At 36.9% G+C, this 27,473-nt stretch overlaps 1 protein-coding gene and 1 long non-coding RNA gene across 3 annotated transcripts; one reads left to right on the top strand and one right to left on the bottom strand.

Moving 5' to 3' along the window:
* Positions 1–808: 808 nt before the first annotated feature.
* On the top strand, positions 809–26,062 carry frmd5b (FERM domain containing 5b). 2 transcript variants are annotated; one of them, XM_058780422.1, is made up of 14 exons: positions 809–1,089; positions 12,098–12,202; positions 15,336–15,378; positions 15,526–15,604; positions 15,803–15,900; positions 16,041–16,164; positions 16,315–16,402; positions 16,536–16,624; positions 16,735–16,798; positions 16,893–16,984; positions 17,947–18,021; positions 18,168–18,236; positions 18,321–18,427; positions 23,021–26,062. In XM_058780422.1, exons 1-14 carry the CDS (start codon positions 988–990, stop codon positions 23,599–23,601), a joined length of 1,716 nt encoding a protein of 571 aa, XP_058636405.1. In that variant the 5' UTR covers positions 809–987; the 3' UTR covers positions 23,602–26,062. The 2 variants fall into 2 exon arrangements, with proteins under 2 accessions (XP_058636405.1, XP_058636406.1); XM_058780423.1 differs by having other exon boundaries at positions 16,596–16,624.
* On the bottom strand, positions 4,997–14,116 carry LOC131543263 (uncharacterized). The gene is made up of 3 exons (XR_009271860.1): positions 14,006–14,116; positions 5,276–5,308; positions 4,997–5,160 (listed from the first exon to the last, which is right to left on the bottom strand). It is a non-coding gene; the product is annotated as an uncharacterized LOC131543263 (long non-coding RNA).
* Positions 26,063–27,473: the final 1,411 nt, after the last annotated feature.

The raw sequence follows: 27,473 nt of genomic DNA on the forward strand, positions 1-27,473 counted from the left end.
TGGATAAGAAGATGCCAACTTTCACCAACAGGAGAAACTATATATGTGACCCTGGACCAGAAAACCAGTCATAAGGGTCAATTTTTGGAAATTTATATTTATACATAATCTGAATAAATGCTTTCCATTGATGTATGGTTTGTGATGATACAATTATTTGAATATCTGGAATCTGAGGGTGCAAAAAAATCAAAATATTGAGAAAATCGCCTTTAAAGTTGTCCAAATGAAGTCTCTTAGCAATGCATATTACTAATCAAAATTAAGTTTGGATATATTTACGGTAGGAAATTTACAAAATATCTTCATTCAGCATGACCTTATAACGATTTCTGGTATAAAAGAAAAATGGATAATTATGACCTATACAATGCATTTTTGGCTATTGCTACAAACCCGTGCTACTTATGACTGGTTTTGTGATCCAGGGTCTCTCACACACACACACACACATATATATGTACATATATATATATAATTTTGAGGGTGAAAAACAGTGAAGGTATTTTGAGATGCCATTAATATCTGTTTTGCACAAGTAAGACCTTCATAACTGTTGATAACAATGATGTAATGTAAAGAGAAACACTCTTCTCATTAACGTCGCCTGCTGTCTTTCTCCATATTATAATAAGTGTTAATGATTCTCCAAAAGACAAATCTATCCTCATCTAAACAGTTATGAACATCGACTCTCACTGGCTTCCAGTTTGTGAATACATTCCGCCTCAGCCCTCCCCAGAAATAATGCATGAATATGGATGGGCTGTTGTGCCTGAGTCTATTCAGTGCATTGGACTACCTCCAACGTTGGCATAAAACCACCAACGGCAGAGGAGACCACACCGTCCAGTCCAAAGGATAATGATGGGGAGCGATGACTCAAAAGGGCTTCTGATCACCGAGAAGGGTCTGTCTGGCATGTCTGCAGTGAGTGACATGTTGCGCTCGTCCTAAACGCTCATGCGTCTGTACTGACTGGCCAATATGTTGAGCCGACTGATGAGTGGCAGCGACCGGAGTCTTGACAGGGAATTCAACTGTACGGTGCGACTGCTGGACGACTCGGAATACACTTGTACGGTTCAGGTCAGTATTAACATGTTTTCATCATCACGAGCGGGTGATCCCCGTCACCGACACACGTGTCTCAATGCTCGAGCTGCTGATGCTGCGCATTCAAGCGGGAATATCCGCGAGCATCTGGACACTGCACAAGGGCTGCAATGCGTAATGGCTAATTAACGTGTTAGGAAATTTCCTTTGGCTCACGCGATGAGTGAATCAGCGCTAGTTTCGGTGACCCGTCTGTGCCTTTAGAGAGCAGCGGGTCACCTGTCACGTAGTGGCTGCCGCCAGCCCGAGAGACCTGAGTCACATTCAGCGGGAAGAGACACTACTGGAAAGGTTTCATAAATTGTCTCTCGGGGCGAACTATCCTCGATAACAACTGCTGAAAGATTGAAGTAGCCTACGTGCAATACTGTAATGGTGATACAGTAGCTGTTGTGCTTCTTATTTGGCCACAGATACTACAAGCCACATTATTATGCATTATTATTATTATTCAAAAGCCAGACTCTTTCTTTAGGCATTCAGAGATGCTTTGTTTCTACTATTTGCCTAAAGCAGCCCAAAAGCGTGGATGAAAGATGAATTGATTTGTAAAATTGTTGATTAGAATGTCATAAATGACTTGAATTGAGTTGCATAAATGCATTAGGATACTATTTCATTATATTAACTGAACAGTTAAAAGGAAGACTTGGGACATGCAGCAGAACCATTGGCTGAGTTGCCAAGAAGAACAGTGGTTCTGTTTTTCATCCACACAGTGGAGCTTGAACAGGAAGAGCAATGAAAATGTCTCAGGTGCTATATCAGTGTTAGGCATGTTTTTATTAATGAGTTCCCTCTTGGGCCAAATATTCACAGATGTTCAGGATCAACAATAGTTGCTTTAAAATTGCAGGAGCCTATGTGCAATATACTGTGGTGTTAAAGCAGTACCTGCTCTGGCTAAAAAAAGTTCAAATCTTCAGTTAATGTGTATATTTTGAGGTTCATTTTAAACGAGACACCACTGACATGCATTTTGGGCTAAATATTGAAAAAAAAATAAGTTGCTTATCACTTACAATTAACAGAATCAGCCTTTCACAACTTCCTTGCATCTCTACAACATACATAAAATACAAATGCAGACTGTAGCAGATAATATTTGTGTACCATGTTCACAAACAAACAAACAAACAAAACAAAACAAAAAAACAGAAAAGGTACTGGTCATTTTCTGCCGGTACACTATATGCTAATCTATGGACATTTTCTTTAACCCAAAACCACAACACAATGTGTTAATGCACAATTTAAACTACTAGAAAAACATCTGTGAAAAACCAATTCAGAAAATTCCTTCATATTAACACAGGTTGGCTGTGTGTTTTTTTAATACACTGAACAGTGCATTAAATATAAATAATGTAGGGAAATATTTATAGGATCATGTATCTGAACATTTTGGTGTGATAGTTTATCTTGGCTACATCAGCGAGTTACTGGATTTTGTGAAGATATTCAAAGTTTAGTTGAGGCAGAATTCTTGACAACTGGAACAATATATAAAATCTTATTCTAAGACAAGAAGTTCACTGGTTTGCAATTTCATAAGCGTTCTGTGTAAGTTATTTACACATGGGTTTTCACAACATGAAGCATTCACTCTTGGAAGAGTGCATTGGTGATTCACTGATGGCACTAGTTGTGTGAGGTCATGTCTGTCTTGTGTCTGGGAATATCAACCTTAGATTGTGACATTCCATTGTCCTTGGAATTCTGTGTGATGCTGTGGTCTCCATGGCAACAGGCCGATTCCATCATCGGTTCCCAGCTGCTCCTGCTCTCGTCAGACAGGATATGAGCACACGTGTGCACACTCACATACCCGTCTCTAACACAGGATTCATTCAAACATGGCGGGTGTATATTGTATATAGAGATAGTCTTCTCCTGTCCTTTCCTTCCCGTGTCCCACTTGGGATCGTCCTCTGTAATTTATTGATCAGGACAGTGGAGTTCGGTTAGTGATGAAATGCTTATTAGTGAAATATGGCCTCTCTGTTTTGAGAGACTGCTGACAGTGTTTGGCTCCTGGCAGTCACACATCTAGAGACCAGATATCTGAGACACTCACACATATACCTTCATTACAGAGCTCACCTTTGTGTAGGTCAGCTATTGCCTCTCAGGTAGATTTCACTGCTTATTGTTGGGCCACACATAATACATGCCTGTCAAATGCAAGATGCCAACTATTCAGATAATAAAATGTTATATAACCGTCGTCAGTTTGTCCCCTGTAACATTGTTGACTTATCCTATCTGGGCTGCATTGTTCTAATTAACATTTCAGAATCATAATTAACTTCATAAGAAAGTAGCAGTTGTTGAGGGCATGTCCTCGAGGAAGGCACATCTTACATGGTTTGCAGTGTCTAATTGCTTCCTTTTCCTTCATATCTCACAGCTGCATGCATGACGATTTGCGGTTGTTCTCACAGGGATGGCTTTTTTTTTTCTATCAAAACATATTATCAATAACTTTAACCAAGTACTTTGTAGAATGAGAACAATGGTATTGTATTTTTCTCTTCTTTTTCTCCCATGATGGTGTTGTATTTCATGGGGGAAAAAGAGAAAAGATGTGATGTAACGAGGCTTGTGCCACTCAAAGATTGTGCTGTATACAATCTGTGCATTTATGAGTGATTGGAGGAAGGGTTATTTATTGTAGGCCTTGTATCATTCTTTATCTCTCACTTTTGAATTGAAAAGAATCCTCAACTCTCGCCTATCAAGGAGATATCAGCAGACCCTCATTCTCATTCACAACACAAAAGCAAAGTTATCAATGAAGTGCACATAACTCCTCTTAGAACTTGGATATTTAAATAAATAAATACATTTAATTAGAAAAACTAAGATTTGCTTAGAATGTTTTTTTCCCCTCCCACAGTACTCCAGCAGTTATTGTCCTGAAGAGTAATAATTGAAATGGAAGGCTATTACAAACTCAACCTACTGTGTAATTTTGTAAAATGACCGTGGGGTATGGCCAGTTCCTCTGCCTCGTTGAATCAAACTCCTCAGTCAGTCATTCTTAATCAACACATGATCAAAACAACAGAGAAAAAAATTGTGACATAGATTTCATGCTGTTCATGATAAAATGCATAACATTAGAGTCATAGTGGCTGTATATAATAATCTGCAGAATATATCAAAAGACAAAAAAAAAAAAAGCCCTCCCCTCATTTTGGTGCTAGCAACACCAAGGTCATGGGTTCAGTTCCCAGGACATACATGAACTAATAAAATGTTTTCCTAAAATCGGCCAAACACACAAATGTAGATCAAATTCAGCTGCTTATTATATTCTCTTGCATGGTAACAATACAAAGACGCCAGCATGAAGTCATGCAAATTTAAATCTCTTTGACTGTCAGACAATGCAAAGGTATTGTTCGCATGCCTATTTTCATTTTCCAAGTCCTCTTCTCACACTCCCTGCAGCAGTGACAGTGCATGTCTTTCTGACTTTGTTCCTGTCTTGAGCTAATGTTACAAGACAGACAACAAACCAAGAATTAGATAATCTGGGCCTCTTGTCCCCCACAATTTAGTGTGCTTGCCAGTATGTTGAAATGTGAAAGGATGACTTTATATCTCACTTGTTTTATATAAAGACTTTACTGGTTTGTGCAGGTCTTCAGCTGCATATCCAATTGTTGGCACTATATTGCTCCTGCTCCGATGCTGCCTGTAAGATGATCTTCGGGCTATGCAACTAACAGATAAGATGATTTGATAAACCAGGTCAGGGTGAATTTACACTTTGATGGAAAATTTGAGTAAATACAACAGGACAAGTCATTCTGTGAAAACATGCTTTATATAGAAGTTGCTTACAGTCTAACCAAATAATTTTCATGGGATTTTACTTCAAAGCAATGGAATCTTTGTTTGTATGAATAATTTAATATTTGTTTGTATTTAAAGAGGCGAGTTCTTGTTCATGTTGCACTGGCCAACATGACAGTTGCATTGGACTGTTACCAATGCACTGTAGAGACATTTGGCCCACCTGAGGTGTTCTGCTTCCTGTAACATAAAATCTTTTATTCAAACTGATATGTACTGATATGACTGAGTATAGGTGTACATTTTTGAAATACATTTTCAATTGTTTACAATACATTTACCATTATGTACTTACCCTTGCATCATTCCCCATTTGGCTTTCTTTCTGCTGTGGACAAAAAGAGATGTTGATGTTACTTTCTTTTATAAAATAAATGCAGTGACACATATAGTGACAACAGGTTATTAAAGGAATAGTTAATCCAAAATTGAAAATTCTGTCATTATTTACTCATCCTCAAGTTGCTTCAAATCTGTATGAATTGCTTTTTTTCTGCTGAACACAAAATATGAATCTCATACAACCTGTGAGTAAATGATAACAGAATTTTTTAATTTTGGGTGGACTAACCCTTTAAACTCTAAAAATGCTGGGCTATATCATATTCGTATAAAAATGCACAGCAAGGAATAAGACCTGTAGCAACACTTACTTTTTAGGACTAAACAGACTTCTGTTTATGGTTGCTAGTATTTGGGAGAATTGAAACTGATTTTCATTTGATACAAACCTGCCTGGGAAATTAGGGGAATATGTTTCTGAGTAAATCTTGGCCATATGGCATCATTGCAAGATTTTGATACTTGCTCTAGTGCAGCTAAGTCTAAATCATGATGTGGAAGGTTTGGGGTTTTGCATATAAAGTATTTAAAGAGTGTAGAGTGATGGAAAGATTTCATTAAGAACATTGTCATCTTCTTACACTATTTAGTTGTCATGCAGAGGCAAGCAAGCAATAACCTGCTTTTTACCAAGAGAACCATATAAACCATTTATATATCTCTCTCTCTCTCTTACACACACGCACATGCACACACACACACACACACACACACACGTAAACAGATACACAAATCACACCTTAACATCTCACTAGGTTTCCCTTCTCATGACTAGAAAGGCATAATTTATTAATATTGTTTGTGATGCAGATATGGAGCTGATTTGAATATTTAAAAAGAGTGAATAGAGATCTGAGAACAAACTGAGATGACTAGTGTCAGACATTGCTTGTATTTTCTGGCATGAACTCTGCCTCCCTTCCAATCATGAGCACACTTATAAAAAATAAATAAAATACTTATCTGATTTTTCCGTTGCAGTGTATAAAATCTCTGGCTGTTTTTCACACCACTGGGCAAATACTCCACATTAGTGCTTATGATATCTGATAAGCCAGTCTGCTAGTTCACATCTGTCTGTTTAGAATCCTGAAAGCTGCTGTTGTGACCCTGATCCTTCACTTTCCTGAACTGCTTTTTGCAGATAATAATTATTTTAAATCTGACTTTCCTCTATCACACAGCTCTAAAGCTTTCTAAGATGCCTTCAAAGTGCTGTGTGAATGTTAATATTTGATTGAGCTCTTATGTCTCCAGAGAGATTCTGAAATATTAAGCTCTCTCTGGAGCAAGAGACATAATGCTGGAACTTAAACAGAAGTCAGACCACATGCTCACACCCTCTCTCTTTAATTGTTCTCTGACTGCCACCACCTGGGCTTGATGTATCAGACTGTTCACCACTGTAACAAAATACCTCATTCAGCAATTCCACTAACAGCAAGATTGCAATCACAAGTGGTGATCCATCAGAGGAGGCAAATTAGCTTGAATATAAAAATTATATATAAAATATAAAAAGTATGTTTAAATATAAATATGCCCAACTGATATTAAGGGGCCCAAAGTGTGCCAAGAAATAAATGTGGCAAATAGTACATAAATATGCAAATTAGGATGCACCTTATTTGGTAAAAAGGTAAAAAAAAAAATTATATGAAAATGAAAATAAATAATCAATAAAACCAGATACTTCTAATAAAGTAATATATATATAATAACATTTAAGAATTTGACATTTCTGTTTTATTCTGCTTAGTCTGTAATCATTTGATTAATGACAGTTTCTTTATTATATTTTATTTTTCTCTTCAGGTTTGCATCTTACAGCACACTAAAAAAGATACAGTGTCTAAAAGGTACATTTTACACATTTCTAACATTCTTTTTTTATAAATGGGTCTTGAATATATGAATATATACAGGGTCATATATAAATTTGCAGTAATGAAGGAGTGGAGGATGGAGTTCATCTTCAGATAGGTGAGTAGATGTCAGATCGGTATCATCTGTGCATGGTCACATAACCAAAAGCAAAAATGATAAAAATCAAACCTGCAGTCTTTTGGTTTAATCAGTATTGATTTACATATAAGCATCACTGATAAATACTTCATGGACTGCCACTAATACCAGTGACTGGTGAGCATTGGTGTTATTTCGAAGTCTGCCTCCATTACGTTTCTGTTTAGCCCAAGACACACTGCACGATTTTCAGCTGTCCCAGACGAAAGACTGGCATCGTGAAACAATCGTGGCGAGCTGAAAATCGTGTAGCGTGTCAGTGTGGCTTTAGGCAGGTTAGACAGTATATATTATACTGTGTATGAAATAGAGGGGGGTACCGGATTTCGGTAACCCAGGGGTAGGGAACCTTTTTTGACCAATAAACAATTTGCAGTATGAAATTAATTGTGGAGAGGGCTTTTATAAGTTACCATCTGAGGAGCATCCTCTTCAGAGTTGTGTGTGTGTATTTGAGTGAATGAGTGAAGAGCAGCGCACAGTGCTAACAAACAGTGCTTACATTGACTGTGTTTATGTGACTACTCACCAAGGCGGGCATACGGTTATATTTCTGTCACACTATGATTCTCTCATTTACATTGTGTCTATGCTTTGTTTGTTATAATGAATAGATTTGGACATCAATATTGCATCATTTTTCTCACACTGAACAACACATAATTACTGTATTTGTATTACTGTAGGGGTAGGTTTAGGGTTGGGGTAGGTGTAGACATTAATAAACCATAATCTGATAGGTAGCATTTTTCGTTGGCGAATTGTACTACCTGATTTAAAGGGAGGTAGCAAAATCTGACAGGGTAGCACAAATCGACAGAACACCGGGCCTAGTTTACAAAGTGTGTAGGCATAGTGCAAATGGTTTTTGTGTAGTTAATTTATCTAAATTGTTCTAGGTTTAAAGATCTTGTATTGGTGATCTGTTTTAATATAGAACTTGGTCTAAAATATTTCAGTTATAATACGGATTGTTATTGTTTTGGTGAATGTCTGTTTCTCAGATGTAAAAAGTGTGGCCCCCTTGAAAACGAAATGCTTTCTTCCCCCCACCCAATTCTGTACATTGTGAATTTCATGTGTTTGCTGGGGGTCCTCAGTGCCAGCCTTACACCCTGTCTAAGCGTGCACCAGCGCCTCACCCCAGGGTGTGCACGAGTAAACCGGGTGCCAGTTCGTGCCAATAACTGGATGCTGTGTCGCAGCACAATTGAAGCAGCAGACCTGACTTTCTTTTCGTAATTACTGAAAACAAGCTACGTAGCTACTTGAATCTGAGTGCAGCAGCTTAGAATATAAACTTGAGTGGTTTTGAGTTGATTGCTGTCGTGACACCTACGAACAGCACTGAACACGCACTTTGACCAGTATAATTGTAAATATATTATTATTCTGAACATTAACTAAGTCTGTAGAGCAAAAAAAAAAAAAATATATATATATATATATATATATAATTGGCTGTTTTTTTATGCAGAAACCTGAACTTTATTGATTTGTCTATTTTTTTTATCTTGGTAAAGATGAGAGACCTGGCAAGCCACATGATTTCTGAGAAAGAGCCAGGTGTGGCTCATAAGACATTGGTACCCGACTGGTGCGGTAACCTCTAAAGCTGTGTTTTTGGATTCGGTGATCCTACAATAAAGCTGTTCACAACAGACCAAAATCTGATATAAAATACAGGAGGTTAGACATCACAATCATGTTTTTTGGTAACTTGTAATGCTGTGTTGTCGGATTCAGTGATCCTACTACCTCATGCTGTTCACATCAGGCAAAATTGCGTTATAAAACAGAATATTGATAACATTAAAGTAATTTAGTGTAAAATAGAGGGGGGTAACAAATTTTGGTAATTCTGCAGCTGTCTTGTTAGATTTGGTGACCCTGCTGTATATCGGCAGCTGTTCACATCAGGCAAAAATGCTGTCTAAGATATAAAATACAGTATCTCACAGAAGTGAGTACACCCCTCACATTTTTGTAAATATTTTATTATATCTTTTCATGTGACAACACTGAAGAAATGACACATTGCTACAATGTAAAGTAGTGAGTGTAAATTTGCTGTCCCCTCAAAATAACTCAACACACAGCCATTAATGTCTAAACCGCTGGCCACAAAAGTGAGTACACCCCTCAAATGTCCAAATTGGGCCCAAAGTGTCAATATTTTGTGTGGCCACCATTATTTTCCAGCACTGCCTTAACCCTCTTGGGCATGGAGTTCACCAGAGCTTCACAGGTTGCCACTGGAGTTGACATCATGGAGCTGGTGGATGTTAGAGACCTTGCGCTCCTCCACCTTCGGTTTGAGGATGCCCCACAGATGCTCAATAGGGTTTAGGTCTGGAGACATGCTTGGCCAGTCCATCACCTTTTCCTTCAGCATCTTTAGCAAGGCAGTGGTCGTCTTGGAGGTGTGTTTGGGGTCGTTATCATGTTGGATCCGAAGGGAGGGGATCATGCTCTGCTTCAGTATGTCACAGTACATTTTGGCATTCATGGTTCCCTCAATGAACTGTAGCTCCCCAGTGCCGGCAGCACTCATGCAGCCCCAGACCATGACACTCCCACCACCATGCTTGACTGTAGGCAAGACACACTTGTCTTTGTACTCCTCACCTGGTTGCCACCACACACGCTTGACACCATCTGAACCAAATAAGTTTATCTTGGTCTCATCAGACCACAGGACATGGTTCCAGTAATCCATGTCCTTAGTCTGCTTGTCTTCAGCAAACTGTTTGCGGGCTTTCTTGTGCATCATCGTTAGAAGAGGCTTCCTTCTAGGACGACAGCCATGCAGACCAATTTGATGCAGTGTGCGGCGTATGGTCGGAGCACTGACAGGCTGACCCCCCACCCCTTCAACCTCTGCAGCAATGCTGGCAGCACTCTGGTGGCACAATGCTGTCTATTTCCCAAACACAACCTCTGAGCACGTGCACTCAACTTCTTTGGTCAACCATGGTGAGGCCTGTTCTGAGTGGAACCTGTCCTGTTAAACCGCTGTATGGTCTTGACCACCGTGCTGCAGCTCAGTTTCAGGGTCTTGGCAATCTTCTTATAGCCTACGCCATCTTTATGTAGACCAACAATTCTTTTTTTCAGATCCTCAGAGAGTTCTTTGCCATGAGTTGCCATGTTGAACTTCCAGTGACCAGTATGAGAGAGTGAGAGCGATAACACCAAATTTAACACACCTGCTCCCCATTCACACCTGAGACCTTGTAACACTAACAAGTCACATGACACGGGGGGAGAAAATGGCTAATTGGGCCCAATTTGGAAATTTTCACTTAGGGGTGTACTCACTTTTGTGGCCAGTGGTTTAGACATTAATGGCTGTGTGTTGAGTTATTTTGAGGGGACAGCAAATTTACACTGTTATACAAGCTGTACACTCACTACTTTACAATTTAGCAAAGTGTCATTTCTTCAGTGTTGTCACATGAAAAGATATAATAAAATATTTACAAAAATGTGAGGGGTGTACTCACTTCTGTGAGATACTGTATAGGAGCACAGACATCAGCAGAGTGAATTTAGAAAACATTACAGCCATTGTGTATGAAATGGGGGGTTACAGACTTCAGTCATTTGTGTTATCTGTACTGTACTGTAGGCTATATCTATCTGGTAAATGCTTTCTAGGATATAATATACAGGAGGTTAGACATCACCAGAAAGAGTCTGGGTAACATTAGAGCCATTATGTGGTAATTGATTTCGGTAACCTCTAATACTGTGTTGTCAGATTTGGTGACCCTGCTGTATATCTGAAGCTGTTCACGTCAGGCAAAAATGCTTTCTAGGAAATACACGAGGTTAGACATCACCAGAAAGAATTTGGGTAACATTAAGGCAATTGTGTATGAAATAGAGGGGAGTAAAAGATTTTGATAATATATGCTGTGTTATTGGATTCAGTGACCCTGCTTTATATCTGGAGCTGTTCACATCAGGCAAAAATGCTTTCTAAAATATAAAATGCAAGAGGTTAGACATCACTAGAGTGAATCTGGGTGATATTAAAGGGATTATGTGTAAAATAGAGAAGGGTAATAGATTTTGGGAACCTCTCATGCTGTTTTTTTTTTTTTTTTTTAAGAATTGGTGACCCTGCTGTATATGTAAAGATTTCTAGGATATAAAACACAGGAAGTTAGACATTAACAGAAATAATTTTTGTAACATTAAAGCCATTATGTGTGAAATGGAGGGGGGTAACAGTTTTTGGTAACCTCTAACCCTGCTGTATGTCTGAAGCTGTTCACATTAAGCAAAAATGCTTTCTAGGATACAATATACAGTAGGATGGACATCAGCAGAGTGAATCTGGGTAACATTAAAGCCATTATGTGTGAAATGAGGGAGAATGCGGATTTCAGTAACTCGTTTTTATGCTGTGTTGTCAGATTCAGTGCTGTATATCTGCTGTTTAACCTGCTTTATGCCTACAATATAAAACATAAGAGATTAGACATCAACAGAATGAATTTGGGTAACATTAAAGCCATCCCATGTAAAAGAAAGGGGAGTAATGGATTTTTGTTTAAGAGCTAAAATTCCTCCAAACTTTACGCAGTTTAGAAATAGTACACTGTAGAGCTAATCTTGCACTACATGGGATGTCAGCAAAGAAAGTAGAGTGATGAGGCATTGTGAAAAGAAATGATCCAATGTGATCCCAAGAACTGTGTCCCAGCATTGTCACGTTGATTCCTGTGTCTCTCTGTTCCAGAGGGATGCAAAAGGGCAATGGCTGTTTGAGCAAGTCTGTCAGCATCTAAACCTGCTTGAGAAAGACTACTTTGGCATCAGATTTGTGGACCCAGACAAACAACGGGTGAGTTCCTATAGTATAAATATGAGTTGTCTACAACACTTGTGGATTACTCAGACAATGTAGCAATGAAAATATTAACAAAACTATGACTGTGAGTAAGCAGACTTTCCAGGGTTTCCGCGGTGTCTTAAACAGTCTTAAATTTAGTTGTATCAAATTTAAGGCCTTAAAAAGTCTTAAATTGTACAAGAAAGTCTTAATTATGATTTCAAGATGTCTTAAATTTGGAGACGGAAAGACCAGAATTGCAATATGGCTGAATGTGACGATTAAACTTCAAAAGGCTATGATTTCATTAAATAAACATAAGCGCTGTAAGTTCAAAGTCCGGTGCTTGGCTGCTTTGTGTTCTGCCGCTACTGGGAAACCGTTATATTTCTGCCAAACGCGACACCTGCTGGCAGAGAATGAATCAGTTAACATGGGTTAAACTAGTGCAGGTAGGAGTGCCTTCTTTCACTGCACGATTCAGTCGTTTATTAAAATGCATTTAGAATGATCACATAATTTAAGATATGGGGGCAGAAAATGTATAGCCTCTATTTATATAATTTCATATAGTTAATATCACACGAAGAGTGCCATTTATTTCTCCAAATGTCAGCATGATTACAAAAGTCATATTGATTTTATGCACTGGTGTCAAAAGTATTCACATTCATTACTCAGGTAGAAGTATATAGATACTAGGGTTTAAAAAGACTTCTGGAGAAGTTGAAGCATCAACTCAAGCTTTTTACTCAAGTAAATGTGTAAAAGTACTGGTTTCAAAACTACTTAAAGTATAAAAGTAAAAGTAATGTAAGGGAAAAAATGCCATTAAGGACAAAAGCTTAGGCCGCGCCACAGGGGCCTATTGTGCACTACCCCAGCTCCTCAAAAAAACTTTTTTCTAAAGGCCATAATGACTATAATGTTATATTAAAATGTTAATGTTGAAAAATTTGGGATGCATTAGGCTACCTGTTTCAGCCGCATACATGCCCATTAAAAATGAGTGCATTTTAGTACAATGCAAATACATTAAAGAACCATATATGTGTACTACTGAGCATTAACGTGTTTCATGGAGCGGAAGATATGATGACTAGTTGCCTAAAAGTATTGTAATGGTGCAAAAAGTCAAACTTCAGAGGCATGTCATCAATAACCTTTATTGGAATGTAAATGTACACCCAAGCTTAGCTGCAGGAATCTGTGAGGGCAACGGACAAGAAAATTGCTGTACCCAGGGCAGGCTTAGTAACAATTACCCTTGTATGGTTGTCTATATACAATAAACATTAGCGCTGTCAAAATTAATAATTAATCCAAGTGATTAATCAAAAAATACAAATCAAAAAATAACTCAATCCTGATACCTTCCTGGTTTGTACTATGCTCAATTCTATAGCTAATGGCAACAATGTCACATTTAACTAGAAGATGTAACAAACACTTTGGACTCAATCCTGTATGTACAACAACAGGGTAATCTACATCAGTTACATTTCACTTCTCATCCAACCACAATCAAATTCACTTTATCCGGATGGCGATTTATCTGGATAGGTTTTTTTTTTTTTAAGGATGACAAGCCGGAATGAAAACAAGCCGAAATTAAACAGGAGTAACGAGGCTATTTTTGAAAATGTAAGGAGTAGAAAGTACAGATAATTGCGTGAAAATGTAAGGAGTAAAAGTAAAAAGTCGGCTGAAAAATAATTACTCCAGTAAAGTATAGATACCCAAAATGTCAACTTAAGTAAGGTAACGAAGTATGCAACAGTTCAATAAACAAAAAGTTAATGTTAAGACACTTACGTTTTAGACACCATATTTCCTGCTTTTGCTGTATTTCGCCAACAAAAATAATTCCAAACACAGTCACAGCACTGTTTTTGCGTCTCTGAGCAACATGACTGTGATTAGTTCCTGAATGAATCAAACGTTTAAATGATTCGGTTCAATCGCAATGACTCACTTATTAACAGTGACTTGCTGCCACCTACTGGCGGTTTTAATTTCACATTTAAAGTATCTTCATTTTTAAAAATAATTTCAAACATCAGTTTTCAACGTTTTATGTTTCAAATATCAAAACATCATTTATGCATTTATAACTGCAGGTTAGCATTCTATGGCCCTCTGAGCTGAATTAAACAGTGTGTAAATACATCTAAATGCCACTTCAGATGCATTGCAAAGATAAATTTTGTTGATACTGATTTCATTTGCTTGGTAATAGCCCAAATGTAAGAATTTGACTCAAAAGATGATGCACACTTTTAGAAAAAATGTCTTAAAGGTAAAAATGCCCATAAAACTTATTGGAAAAGATTAATTTCTATCACTGCTGTGAACTGACCACACAGAATATGAAGAATATCAAAAAAATTCAGGAGTCAGCTGTCCACGGTAATCTTTAAGATACCAGCACAATAACACACTCAGCAAAATATTGTCTAGTTATCGTTATCGATAAAATCCCAGAAAATATCAAGATATAATTTTTTTTGTCAATATCACACACCCCTAATTCATGTTATTTAATCTATAATAATTTATTGATAATAATTGTTTAAATCAATACTTTTGATTGATCCATTTTCTTAAAAATGGTTTAAAGGCTGAAATGTAAAGTTGATCATTTTATAAAACTTTTTGTTTTTGTGAAAACTTGTATCTGAATTGTAAATTATGCTTTTTACAGTAATTTCACAGTTTAATATGGTACTATAGACATTGTCCTTCCCCGCTCATATGGTATTAATTTTATTTGTGCAGGTCATAAAAAAGGTCTTAAAAAGTCTTAAATTTGAGCTTAAAAATCCTGCAGAAACCCTGCTTTCAGAAAATACAATCAAATGATCAGACTCATCACAGCCTGCTCTCTGTCACATCAATTTAATATTGGTATCTACATAAGGTTAATACTAATACATATAGCTCTGAGCTGTAATTAACCATGCCTGATGAACGTATCAATGTTAATGTTTGTGCATGAGCGTGAAGCAGGACACCCAATGATCACATGCTTATTCAGATGAAGGTGTGATGCAATAGATATGACAATACTGGTCATAACAATGTGTTAATCTGGAATCTCTATCTGCATTATAGACATAATTTCTTTTTGATTTTGTTGTTTCAGCATTGGTTGGATTTCAGCAAGGCAATTACCAAACAAATGAGATGTAAGTCATATTGTATGTGGAAAATCCCAGCTACATCCTTTTTATACATGTTGTGAAAAGAACGATCATTGCATTCATATCCCTCGTAAATGCCAAAAGATTATACTGACTGCTTAATTATATCTACGTGAATGTTTTATGTCCTAGCCCAGCCACCCTACACTATGTGTTTGCGTGTTAAATTCTATCCTCCGGACCCTGCAGCTCTTAAAGAAGAGATCACTAGGTACAGCTCATTAATATGTAGTCTATTTTTGTTCAAAATGTATATATTTAGTTTAGTATGTATATATTTAGCCATACATAATCAGAAAGAACTATATGGAATTGGAATATGGAATATTGTACTCCAACTTATACAATTCTCTGAAGTAATTATGATGAGCGCAGTGACAGTTTAATACGTCCTCTGCATTGTTTTCAGATACCTGGTCTTCCTACAGATTAAAAGAGATTTGTATCATGGCCGACTCCTGTGCAAAAGTTCGGATGCTGCTACGTTGGCCGCATTTATTCTGCAGGGTAACAGCAAATCACAGTCACAGCAGCCATTTTTTAAATTATGGCATCTCAAGAGCTTTGTTATATATGATTGACGTTACTGTAAGACAAGACTCTCAAGATGACACTGGTTTAGTTTCATTCTCTCTCATATTTTTTAGCTGAGATTGGAGATTATGACCCGGGGAAGCATCCGGAAGGTTACAGCTCTAAGTTTCAGTTTTTTCCCAAGCATTCTGAGCGCCTGGAGCGCCGCATTGCTGAGATCCACAAATCCGAGCTGACGTAAGCTTACATTCAATTAGCCTGTCACATGCAGTATGTCACTCTTTTTAAAGGGACGTTAGGTTTGTAATGAAGAGATTAAATGTAATTTATTAAATTTATCTGCTAGAACAAATGCAGCAAATTAACTAGCCTGTTCATTTCCTACAGAGGCCAGAGTCCTGAGACAGCTGAGCTGAACTTCTTAAAGAAAGCTCAGACTCTTGAAACATATGGAGTAGATCCACACCCATGCAAGGTCAGGAGCAAAACTTATCAGCTGCCCATATCCAGGAAATCGTTTCAAAGTACAACAGAAGTTTCCTAACTGAAAATAGTCTGTTAAATTTTACATTCATAAAGAAAGTAATTGATTTATTTTTTGATCACAGGATGTGTCTGGTAATACTGCATTTCTCGCATTTACCCCATTTGGCTTTGTGGTACTACAGGGGAACAGGAGGATTCATTTCCTCAAATGGTGAGAGAGGGGAAATTAATCTCTCATATCATTTTCATTTGCTTAGCAGTCAAGATCAAATGACTGTGTGTTTATGAATAACTATGACAGTGTTTTGTCTTATTGTACAGGAATGAAGTGACCAAACTGAAGTTTGAAGGAAAGACATTTCACATATATGCAACTCATCAAGAGGTGAGTGAAATCAACGCAGCCCCAGATAATGCAGAAGAACAAAGGGTCAGAAGTAAATAATAACACTTTCTGACCTCCTGTGACCTTTACTAAGGATCAGAAGATCATCTTGACTTACTTTGCTCCAACACCTGAGGCCTGCAAGCATCTATGGAAGTGTGGGGTGGAAAACCAAGCTTTCTACCAGTATGTTCACATGACTTGACATATGTGACCCTGGACCACAAAACCAGTCTTAAGTGTCAATTTTTCAAAATTGAGATTTATACATCATCTGAAAGCTGAATAAATAAGCTTTCAATTGATGTATGGTTTGTCAGGATGGACAATATTTGGCTGAGATACAACTATTTGAATATCTGGAATCTGAGGGTGCAAAAAAATCTAAATATTGAGGAAATTGCCTTTAAAGTTGTCCAAATGAATTCTTAGCAATGCATATTACTAATCAAAAATGAAGTTTTGATATATTTAAAGTAGTAAATTTACAAAATATCTTCATGGAATATGATCTTTACTTACTATGCTAATGATTTTTGGCATAAAAGAGAAATCAATAATTTTGACCCATACAGTGTATTTTTGGCTATTGCTACAAATATACCCCAGCGACTTAAGACTGGTTTTGTGGTCCAGGGTCACATATCAGATTAAAATTAAACTCAAACATTGACACAAACATTGACACCTATGCTTAGTTAACACCTGTGGTTCTCAGGCAATTGCATAAACAAAGCCACTGTTGAGACTGTGTCTTAAGAACTAGTTTGGCCAACTATCAGTTAACCAAGTGGTAATCAGTCTTACTTTTTCAAATTCGACCAATTCACTTTATGTGTGTGCGTGTGTGTGTGTGTGTGTGTAACTGACTTTTGTAACTGTCCTCAGCAAACTTCGAAGGGTAGGCTGCTGTACGGTATTACATAAAGTTCAGTATAGGCCCACTATAAAAACATTTTAATTAATTCAAATGCTCAAAACACACACACAAACACACACACACACACACACACACAAATCAAGATGTAAACTGAAATCATATTGTGAATCTTGAATATTCTAGAATCACAGAATAATCATTTAAATAATAATTTAAACAGATTTAAATTATTTAAATCTATCTCTCTTGTTTTCTTTATTTCTTACAGGTTTGAGAAATCAAGTCAAGTTCGCACTGTATCTAGTAGTAATCTTTTCTTCAAAGGGAGCCGCTTTAGATATAGGTGAGTATTTTCTGCTATGCTGGTTATGAAGTGAACCCCATGGGTTCGTCAGCTCTGCTTAATTAGGCCTGTGTTTTGAATATATGCTAATTAATGGATTAGCTGTAAGCGTCGCACATATTTTGGTTACATAATTTATCTTAAAGTGGTAAAGTGGCCAAAGAAGTGATGGAACAGAGTGCCAAAATCAGACGAGAACCTCCAGAGATCCACAGGTGAGTCCCCCCAATGTTTCATTGAAAGGTTTAATATACCTGACAGTATGTATATTGACATATTGCATTATTTTGTGTGTTCAGGGCTGGGATGGTCCCCAGTAGGAGTTGTCCTTCCATCACTCATGGCCCACGACAGAGTAGCGTTCCCCGAACACGAAGAAGAGCGGTCCATATTTCCATCATGGAGGGTAAGCCTATGTGCCTACAATAGAAGTCTCATAGACTTCATTTGTTTTTATATAATCAGACAATGATATTTTCTATTCTCTAACTCGACCACTAACCATAAACATATCCCTCTCAGAAACCTGCTCTAAACAACAGTTTTAAATATTAAATTGATTTGGCTGATTTATACACCTTTTTAACTATTAAGCTCTGGCTCAGTAGTCAGTGTTCAACTGGTTTCACTATTAGCGAGGACATTTTTGAATAGTGAGGACTGTTGGACCTCACAAGTATAGTCAAACCTGTGCACACACAAACACACCAACTTTAGCATATAGTACTCCTTTCTAAGAACAAAAACTGAATTGAATTCGAATGGAGGTAGCAAGCAGATTTGTGACTAGAAAAACAATGTTAGTGCATTCCGTGTCTTCGGAATTCAATGCAACTCAAGGCAAAGGATGTTAGTCCATAGGCACTGAAATGCTGCCATCTTGTGGTATAACGTTTTTTCCCCTCTCATGGGGTGACTATATAATATAAGCACTCCAGAGATTTTTGGTTTGTTTTATCTTTTCATTTGGATTCTTTATTGTGTCCTTACTGGAATATAACGAGCAGTAGGTTTTTAATGCCTGACCCTTGTTGCCAATATTGTAATAATAGATAAAAAAAAAAAAATAAATACAATTCACAATGCAGTTTTTAAATTATAGTTATTTACATTACATTTTATTTAATTACAAATTATATCATTCATCACACACACAATTAGGTAAAAACACATAGAATACTGTTCAAAAGTTTGGGGTTGGTTAGATTTCTTAATGTTCTTGAAAGAAATCTCTTATGCTCTTATTTATTTGATCAAAAAACAGTAAAAATTTTAATATTGTGAATATTATTACAATTTAAAATAACTCTTTTCTTTTTTAATATTGAAATTGAAATGCAATTTATTCCTGTGATAACAAAGCTGAATTTTCAGCACCCATTGCTCCAGTATTTAGTGTTACACAATCTTTTAGAAATCATTCTAATATGCTGATTTGCGGCTCAAGAAATGTTCTTATTATCATAAATAACGAAAACAGTGCTGTTTAATATTTTAGTAGAAATCAATTTCTGATTTCTTTTTGGATCCATTTAATTTGTCCTTGCTGAATAAAAATCAGGGTTCCCACGGGTCCTTGAAATCCTTGAAAGTTTGTGAATCTGATAAAAAATTTTCAAGGCCCTGGAAAGTTTTTGAAAATAAACAAACATAGTTACAGGTCCTTGCAAAATCCATATTATTCCATCCAGTCCGCTAATGTGTTATTTCGCCAACACTTTGTGCATACTAGCTTGCTCGTTGCAAATTTATGCGTTACGTTAAGTGTTTCCCACGTGAGGTACTTTGTGTTGTTCGTTGCCATGACGTTCACACGCACACGAAACTACTAAGATTGTACCTCAACGTTTCACAGACACACCGTGAAACATTGCAAAAATAGGCTGAAACGTGATGACTGGAAAATGCAAATTTCAAGATATTTGGCTCACCAAAGAAGATTACAAAGAATGGATTGCCAGAGATCCAAAGGATGTGAATTTCTTTGCTTGTTAAGATAATGTAAAGCCATGAGGCAAGAAAAACTTAAAAGCATATTCATATATCTTAAAACTTCTGGTTACATGAGCCTAAGCTCTTTTCAATAAAATCCATGCAAAAGTTAATATCAGATCATTTTAGAATACAGTATAGTATGTACCAAATATTATTCAATTTTATGCAAAACAGAAATACGACAAATATCAGATTTCTGTCCTATGGCCAAAAATAAATGAAAAAAAAAAAATTGCTTTTTTGCATAGTTGTGTTTGACACGTGAAAACTGTAACAATGTATCTTACAAGGTGACGCGATGTAACCTTTGCTCTCACTTGAAATGTGTCCCCACATTAAGTCTTGAGGGTATTGGACCTGGAAAGTCCTTGAAAGGTCCTTGAATTTGAAGTTAACCAAGGTGTGGGAACCCTGAAAAATATTACTTTCTTTAAAAAAATCTTACTGACCCCAAAGATTACACTTAACAAAAGAGTGCTCTTGACAGGGATAGGAATACACTACACTCCAACTCGCTCTATTGCTCTGTGTAACACGAGAGCTGCTCTCATTGTGCACAATGTGACCAGACGTTCACCTGTTCCAGTCACTTTACTGACTCTGCCAACTGCCATCATAGTTGTGTTTGTGTGTGAGGGTACTGTATAAGTATGTTTTATATTTTGAGTTTGAGGATAGTTTTATTCTAGTACATGCTCTGAACAGAAAGTTCTAAAGTACAACAGACACAATGTGCTTGTACCAGTATATTTAAAATCATTAATTTACTATATTAAAGTACAACGTAAAAGCTGACAGAAAATACAAGACTTCACATGCCTTACATGCGGGCTGACAGTTTGTGTCATACACAAGAAAATACAGAGACAATGTGGACTGACAAACTTGTCCAACTATAAGAATCAACAGTGCTATTATTACACAGTCTATAAATAGAGAACCTGTCCATGTATGTCATGTGGTTTGTGTCAGAATGAGAGTGTGTAGTGTATGTGCTCCTTTGTTACAGCCCATAATGGGTTTGAGGGGGGTTGGAGCATGCAGGGCAGCTGGGCTTTTGGGCATACTGGGACTTACAGAGCTTTAGGGCTTTAGGGTGATCTCGCTTTCTCACACTCACATTTACAAACACACACACACACACACACACAACATTGTGTTATGTCTTTTTGTTCAGGAGGATAGAGGGAGGCAAGGGGTCTAGTGGTGATACACTTACGCAGGGCTGAGAACATCACACACGTTAGCGGCTACATTCTGAAACCATGGTGAAGTGTCTTATACGGATTAAGACAAAGGTGAACGTTCACCTGCGGATGATCAACCACTGTTACCGGGATGTCAAGGTACGGGTGTTGACGATGGGACCTAGGCTATTAGGGAAAGCTCTAGGGGCTCTGCCTCTGTTCCCGTCCTTGCCCAGCTCCTCCACTTCCTCTGGAGCTTCATCTAGACTTGGTGTTCAACCCACCGGCACTGGAGGTAAAGTTCCTGGTTGTTTGGAACAGCTGGACGGTCATCTTATTTTAGTGTGACTGCATTTGAATGTGCACATATATAGCGGATTGGAGTGTGACCATTGTTAGCATGGATTGTGTGTAGCTTTTATGGATTGTGGGTGGAGCTATATTTTCATATGTTGTCTTGTGGTTGTTTAGATCTATATACATTTTTTATATTTAACGCAATTTATCAGTATATATCAAAAAAATTATTTCTCCTTTCCCAATAACATTTTCTTGCTTTATTGCTTGTGTGAATAAATATTAATATGCAATATATCAGCAACATCACAAGGTTTGCTGTTATTAAACACATGAGAACTTGTTGCAGCAATGTTTAACCAGTTTGTTAGAATTTGCAAGCTGTTATTTGATTATTTTTCAGCTATATTTGGTTGGGACATAATATGAAGTGCTTTTCTTGCCTCTAACTCAGCAAACTTTCTGAAACTTTCTGCAAGTTGGGCATATCAATTATATGGAGAAAGCTTGGATACTAATGAGCTGAAGTAGTAGATTTGCCACACATTTATCTTGCAGATTTTTGAGTTTTCTCAACTTGTCGTTTTAAGTTTATACAACAAAAATTTGAGAATCTCCCACAAAAATAAGTTGAGCAAACTCAAAAATCATTGCCTTAAAATTGCCTTAAAATTTTAAGTTGGCTCAACTTTTTTTTTTTTTTTTTTTTTACAGTGATAGTATTCTGAATTACAGTTCAGAGAAATGTAACCGGTTATAGCATTCGGGGAAATTAATTGCTCCTCCACACTGTAAAAAAAAAAGAAAAGTTGAGCGAACTTAAAACATTTTTTTTTTACCAGCTTCAGCAGATTTTTGAGTTTGCTCAACTTATTAACTTTTGTTGTATAAACCTAAAACGACAAGTTGAGAAAACTCAAAAATCTGCTGAAGCTGGTTGCCTTAAAATTTTAAGTTGGCTCAACTTTTTTTTTTTTACAGTGCATCCTGGTCAGTATTGCTAGCCAAGGCTGCATTTATTTGATCAAAAATCCAGTAATATTCTAAAAAAAAAAGTATTATTATTAAAAATAACTGTTTTCTGTTTTAGTGTAATTTAAAATGTAATGTATTCCTGAGAGGGAAATACTCAGTCTTCAGTGTCGCATGATTCTTTAGAAATCATTGTAATACTGTATGCTGATTTGTTGCTCAAAAAAAGAAAGAAAGTAGTAATAAATAAATAAATGAAAACTTTGACATTTTTATTGAAACTGTGATATATTTTCAGGATTTACTGAGGAATAGAAAGTTCAGAAATTCTCAACTTTTTAAACTTTTAGGCAACAATTTGTCAAGACTTCACTCTTGTCAAACCCCTTTTCTAGCTAAAAAAGACAATTATTGCAGTTTCTTACATCAAATGTATAATTGCAATTCTGCATCCTGCTACTTCAATTCAAATTATGAATCAATGGTACAGAAACCTAAAAGCACATCAACATGAAACACAATCACTGAACATCCTCACTGTATTTCAGGTCTGGAGTCCTTGCGCGACAGTGGTCATTCCACGCCAGTCCGATCGGTCTCCAATGGGAACTCATTCCTCCGCTCCCATGGAAATGGAGCCGAGGGAGGACACGGAACAGCTGAATTTTCCGAGGACTCTTACAGTCCCTCTGACAGCGTGCTTCCCACACCGGTGTCCAACGACCCCTCAGACCCGGCTCAGGTTCGCCACACAAACGGCCCCCGCAGCAATCAAGAGGAAGGAGGAACAGAACTGTGTACTCAAAACCAGGCAAGGCCACGGGGCGTTAAACCCAAAGGGAAACGTTCTCAACTGGAGAAGACTAGGTCAACCCAACATGGCCCAGAGGAAGGGGTGAATCAGTTCATCTGTAGTTTGGCACGTCTTTTCTTAGTGACCCTGGCTCTGCTCTTTGCCCTCCTTCTACTTCTTATTGTGCTAACAGAGTCTGAGCTGGACTTGGCCTTTCTTAGGGACATCCGGAGGACACCCGAATTCCAGCAGTTCCACTATGAATACTTTTGCCCCCTTAGGCGCTGGCTGGCCTGCAAGTTGCGCTGGATGGGTGGGCATCTCATTAATAAATGAGTGTGTAATCACCCCTCTCTGTCTCCTCAGAGAGTAGTCTGTAGTCTACGAGTGGGACATTCTGAGCATTAATATCATGGTACCATGAAATCAAAATGAAATTACTATTATCTACATAGCCAAAGCCTTGGACTTTCTAATACCATGCCAAGACGAGAAAACTGTGTATGTTTCAGCTCTAGTTATTGTGAAATTGTTCTCTGCAGCACTACTTTATAGTCGGGTAAAAAAAAGGTATGTATAAATGCAGCTCTTTAAATGCTGCTGTCACCCAACTGTAATTTATATACCATTTAAATATAATATCTACACTCAAAGAATGTTCACCCAGACTGTGATGAGCAAGACCTCATACTGCAATCAAAGACAAAGATGCCTTTATTGGTCAGAAAATAGACAGGGGCTGGGACAGCCAATAAAGGGATAGTTCACCCAAAAATGAAACTTCTATCATCTTTTACACTCCCCCATAATACTTTAGTTAATCTGCAAAGCACATATTTAAATAAAACCTGAGAGGTTTCTGTCCCTCCACTGTATGTCCAGGTAACCAAATCTTAAAAGATCCAAAAAGGTTTTAAAGGCCTTAAACATATCTTAATTTGTGTTTTGAAGAGTAACCAAAGTCTTATAGATTTTAAACAATATTAGGTTGAGTAAATGATATTCATCAGAATTGACTTAAATGACCATGATCTTTTTGGGTGAACTATCTCTCTAACATCGGATGTAAGACTGAGCATGAGTTTTTTTTGGATGATATTTTGTAAGTGTACAATGTTGGTAAAGGGTGTATATTTGATCCATACCATGCTAAAACAAGACTGTTTGTCGATAATATGGATCAAAGCCACTGACAGGGTTCTCTCTTTTAATGGCGCTTCAGTAATGTTCTGATGAGAATTTATTGACAATTTATAATAAGGTTTAATTTGTTAACATTAGGTATGATAAACTAATGATGAATAATCATTCATCCTGGCTAATGTTAATTTAACATCTCTAACATTTCAAGGTACAGTATGGGTAAATTAAGATTAATGAACAAACAAACACTGATATTTAGTGGTAGATGGTGGCCTTGAGATTCAAATGTTCTGAAGAGGGTAAAGAAAGTGCTCCAGAAAGACAAAGTAATGTGAAATTTTTGAAAGTTTAAACTATTTCTGAAAGGAATAATCTATCATTTGTTCAATTATTTTTCCATGCAACATTATGCATAATTCATGCATAATTTTAGAGAGCTCATTCGTCCGCTTGCATAACCTTAATTATCAAAATTAAAATGTGAATAATATCTTCTGTAGGTGATGATGAATTTGTTGGTTAACCAGTTGTGTGGTTATGAAATTATCTTATCTAAAGGCATGGACTCACAGTGGTTGAATCAGTAAATGCATTTTCAGCTTAAACCAAAATATGTTACATTTCTATTACTTTTCTGTTGCCTTCATGAGACTCATTCAATAGTAAAGAGTTGTACTGCCAAGGCCGTAAGACTAGTGGCAGAGTAATTTAATTTCAATGACAAACTGATGGTAAATATAAGACACAAAGGTCTGTGGACATAATCACAGCTATGCACATTTAAATATCTTTGGTAAAAATAAATAAATAAATAAATAAAACGTAACTGGAACTTATGGGTACTCTCGAAATATAAGGCCTGCAGCAAATGCAAATATCCTTTGAATCATATTTGGGGGTTAAAAAGCCTAGAAAGGAACAGAGTGTTGTGTAAATCTTTTATCTACTGTGTGTGCCGCTTGTGTGTAGCTTCATAGAGTAGACTAGTACAACTAGAAAAAGTATGCAACAATACCAACGATGGCACAGATAAAAACACCAACAGCGAGATCCTGATATGTGTGTCTCTGTGGTGGTAATTATCATGTGAAAGAAATGAAGCAATACAAATGACACTGATAAACCAGCAGAAAAGGTTTTTGTTGTTGTTGTTTTTTTCTTTTCTTTTCTTTTTTTTTTTTAACCTAGAGCAATGTGATGGTTCAAAACTGCATTACAAATTCAGTAACCTCAGAATTAGCTGATTGCTTGTCTGGCGCTGTGCCGGTTGCAAGCTGCAGGCCGTACTATACATCAGCTCCCATATACTGTGACTGACTAATTCTTCAGATCTGTTACTGATGGTGATGGACGCAGTTTCAGCTATTTCAGATTGTAAGTTTCATTCAAAGCAATAGCAGACTGAAACGAATAAATGTTGTAGCTCAGAAGACAATCTGAATGGATAATGAATCACACTGTTATACATTGACTCGGCTGTGCCTGAGCCCAGTGATCTTCCTGCTCACTGTATAGCATCAGATTATTATTTTCTGTAAATTACATCACTTTTATTTTTATTGTTTCATACCATAAATGGTTTACCCTGTGTTGTACCAAGAATACATTAAAGCAGTTTATTTTTATGTTTTTCTAAAAAATAAATAAACCTTCTCCAAACCAAATTTAAATGACTTTTCTGTATAGTTTTACTGACAAGCCCATTAAAAAACAAATGAGAAATGCCAAGGTCTGTAGTAGGTGATCTTGGTTCTAATTTCAGTATTTAACAAACTGCCTTGAGACCGTTTGTAAATGTCCTTTCTCAACATTGTTATTGAACTATTTTGGAATAATTAAATCTAAAAATAATGTTCAGTAACCTTGCTGAGATCCTGGGACATCGCAGGACCAGAAACTACTCCAAATGGTCTTATTTTCTATAAGTAAGTGTAACCTACTGATGTGAAAGTGCATGGTAAATGACCTTAACTAATGTCTTATTGCATTTGAGTAATCATTCTGAGTCTACAGACTAGTAGAGTCTCGTTGCAGTGTTAAGCCATTGCCACTAGTCGGCAGAAACACTCCTTTAATCAGAAATCTCAGAAAACAGATTTTCACATATTGCTCATGTTCTGGCAAACCCAAAAGGGGAAGGATGAGCTTGTATGAAGAAATTCATGTCAAAACATGTTACAAAATATGTCAAAGATGCCATATTATCTATGTAAATCCTCAAACTGGAACAGGAAACTTTTCTCTTTTTTTCAGAGAAGAGATTAGACATTAAACAGACAATGAAATTAAATACAAGTTAAAAAAGTAGAGGTGAGGGGAAAAGTAAAAAAGGAGTAGACTGAACACAACACTGTCAACCCAAAATTATCCAACCTTGTTTCAAACATATTTTGAAATGTCACAATGCCATCTTGAATGTTTATGTATTTTGGTCATAGAATTTCAATAACTCCCTTTGCTCACAGCTCAGAGCAACACCAGTGCAAAGTAACAAAGCACCAGTGCAAATCAGCTGAATTATATACTGCATGTTATTATGCGGGCTTTAATAATGGAAAAATATACATGCTTATTTATTTAGGGTTTGGGTTTAAGCTGACATTTTCTTTCATTGTAGAGTACATATAGCTACAAAACGACACCAGGTATTTTATTCACAATTTGATAATGATGACGGAATTGATATCTTTACAAAAAGATTATAATGATTATTTTAAATGAATTTAGTTTTTTAACTTTCTATTTATCAAAGAATGTCATAAAATGCCATAAAAAGGATTCAGGGGATCCTGGTGTGACGTGATGTTCACCTGCATGTGGCACCACAGGTCCAAATCCTTCACAAGCTTTTCATACTTCCACTAATGCAATCTAGATGAAAACTAGCAAGACCCCATCATGAAATGTTCGTGTAACTACAGCTTCATGGTGCTTGGAAAGGAACCCCATGTCCTCAGATGCCTCACTTTATAGTCTGCATTAATGGAGCTCAGAGAAATGCCATCAGGCAGACAAGCAGGATTACTTGAATAGGAAGTCCATTTAAGGGTTATGGTGGGCTACTA

The sequence above is a fragment of the Onychostoma macrolepis genome, chromosome 07 (genome assembly GCF_012432095.1).
Source record: "Onychostoma macrolepis isolate SWU-2019 chromosome 07, ASM1243209v1, whole genome shotgun sequence".
Classification (NCBI taxonomy): domain Eukaryota; kingdom Metazoa; phylum Chordata; class Actinopteri; order Cypriniformes; family Cyprinidae; genus Onychostoma; species Onychostoma macrolepis.

Excerpts from the sequence above, each read along its gene's own strand:
- frmd5b (XM_058780422.1), top strand. The coding sequence starts at position 988 with ATGTTGAGCCGACTGATGAGTGGCAGCGACCGGAGTCTTGACAGGGAA. Across the intron at positions 15,901-16,040 it reads GGCCGCATTTATTCTGCAGG|CTGAGATTGGAGATTATGAC; the intron begins GTAACAGCAAAT and ends CATATTTTTTAG. Across the intron at positions 16,625-16,734 it reads AGGATTCATTTCCTCAAATG|GAATGAAGTGACCAAACTGA; the intron begins GTGAGAGAGGGG and ends CTTATTGTACAG.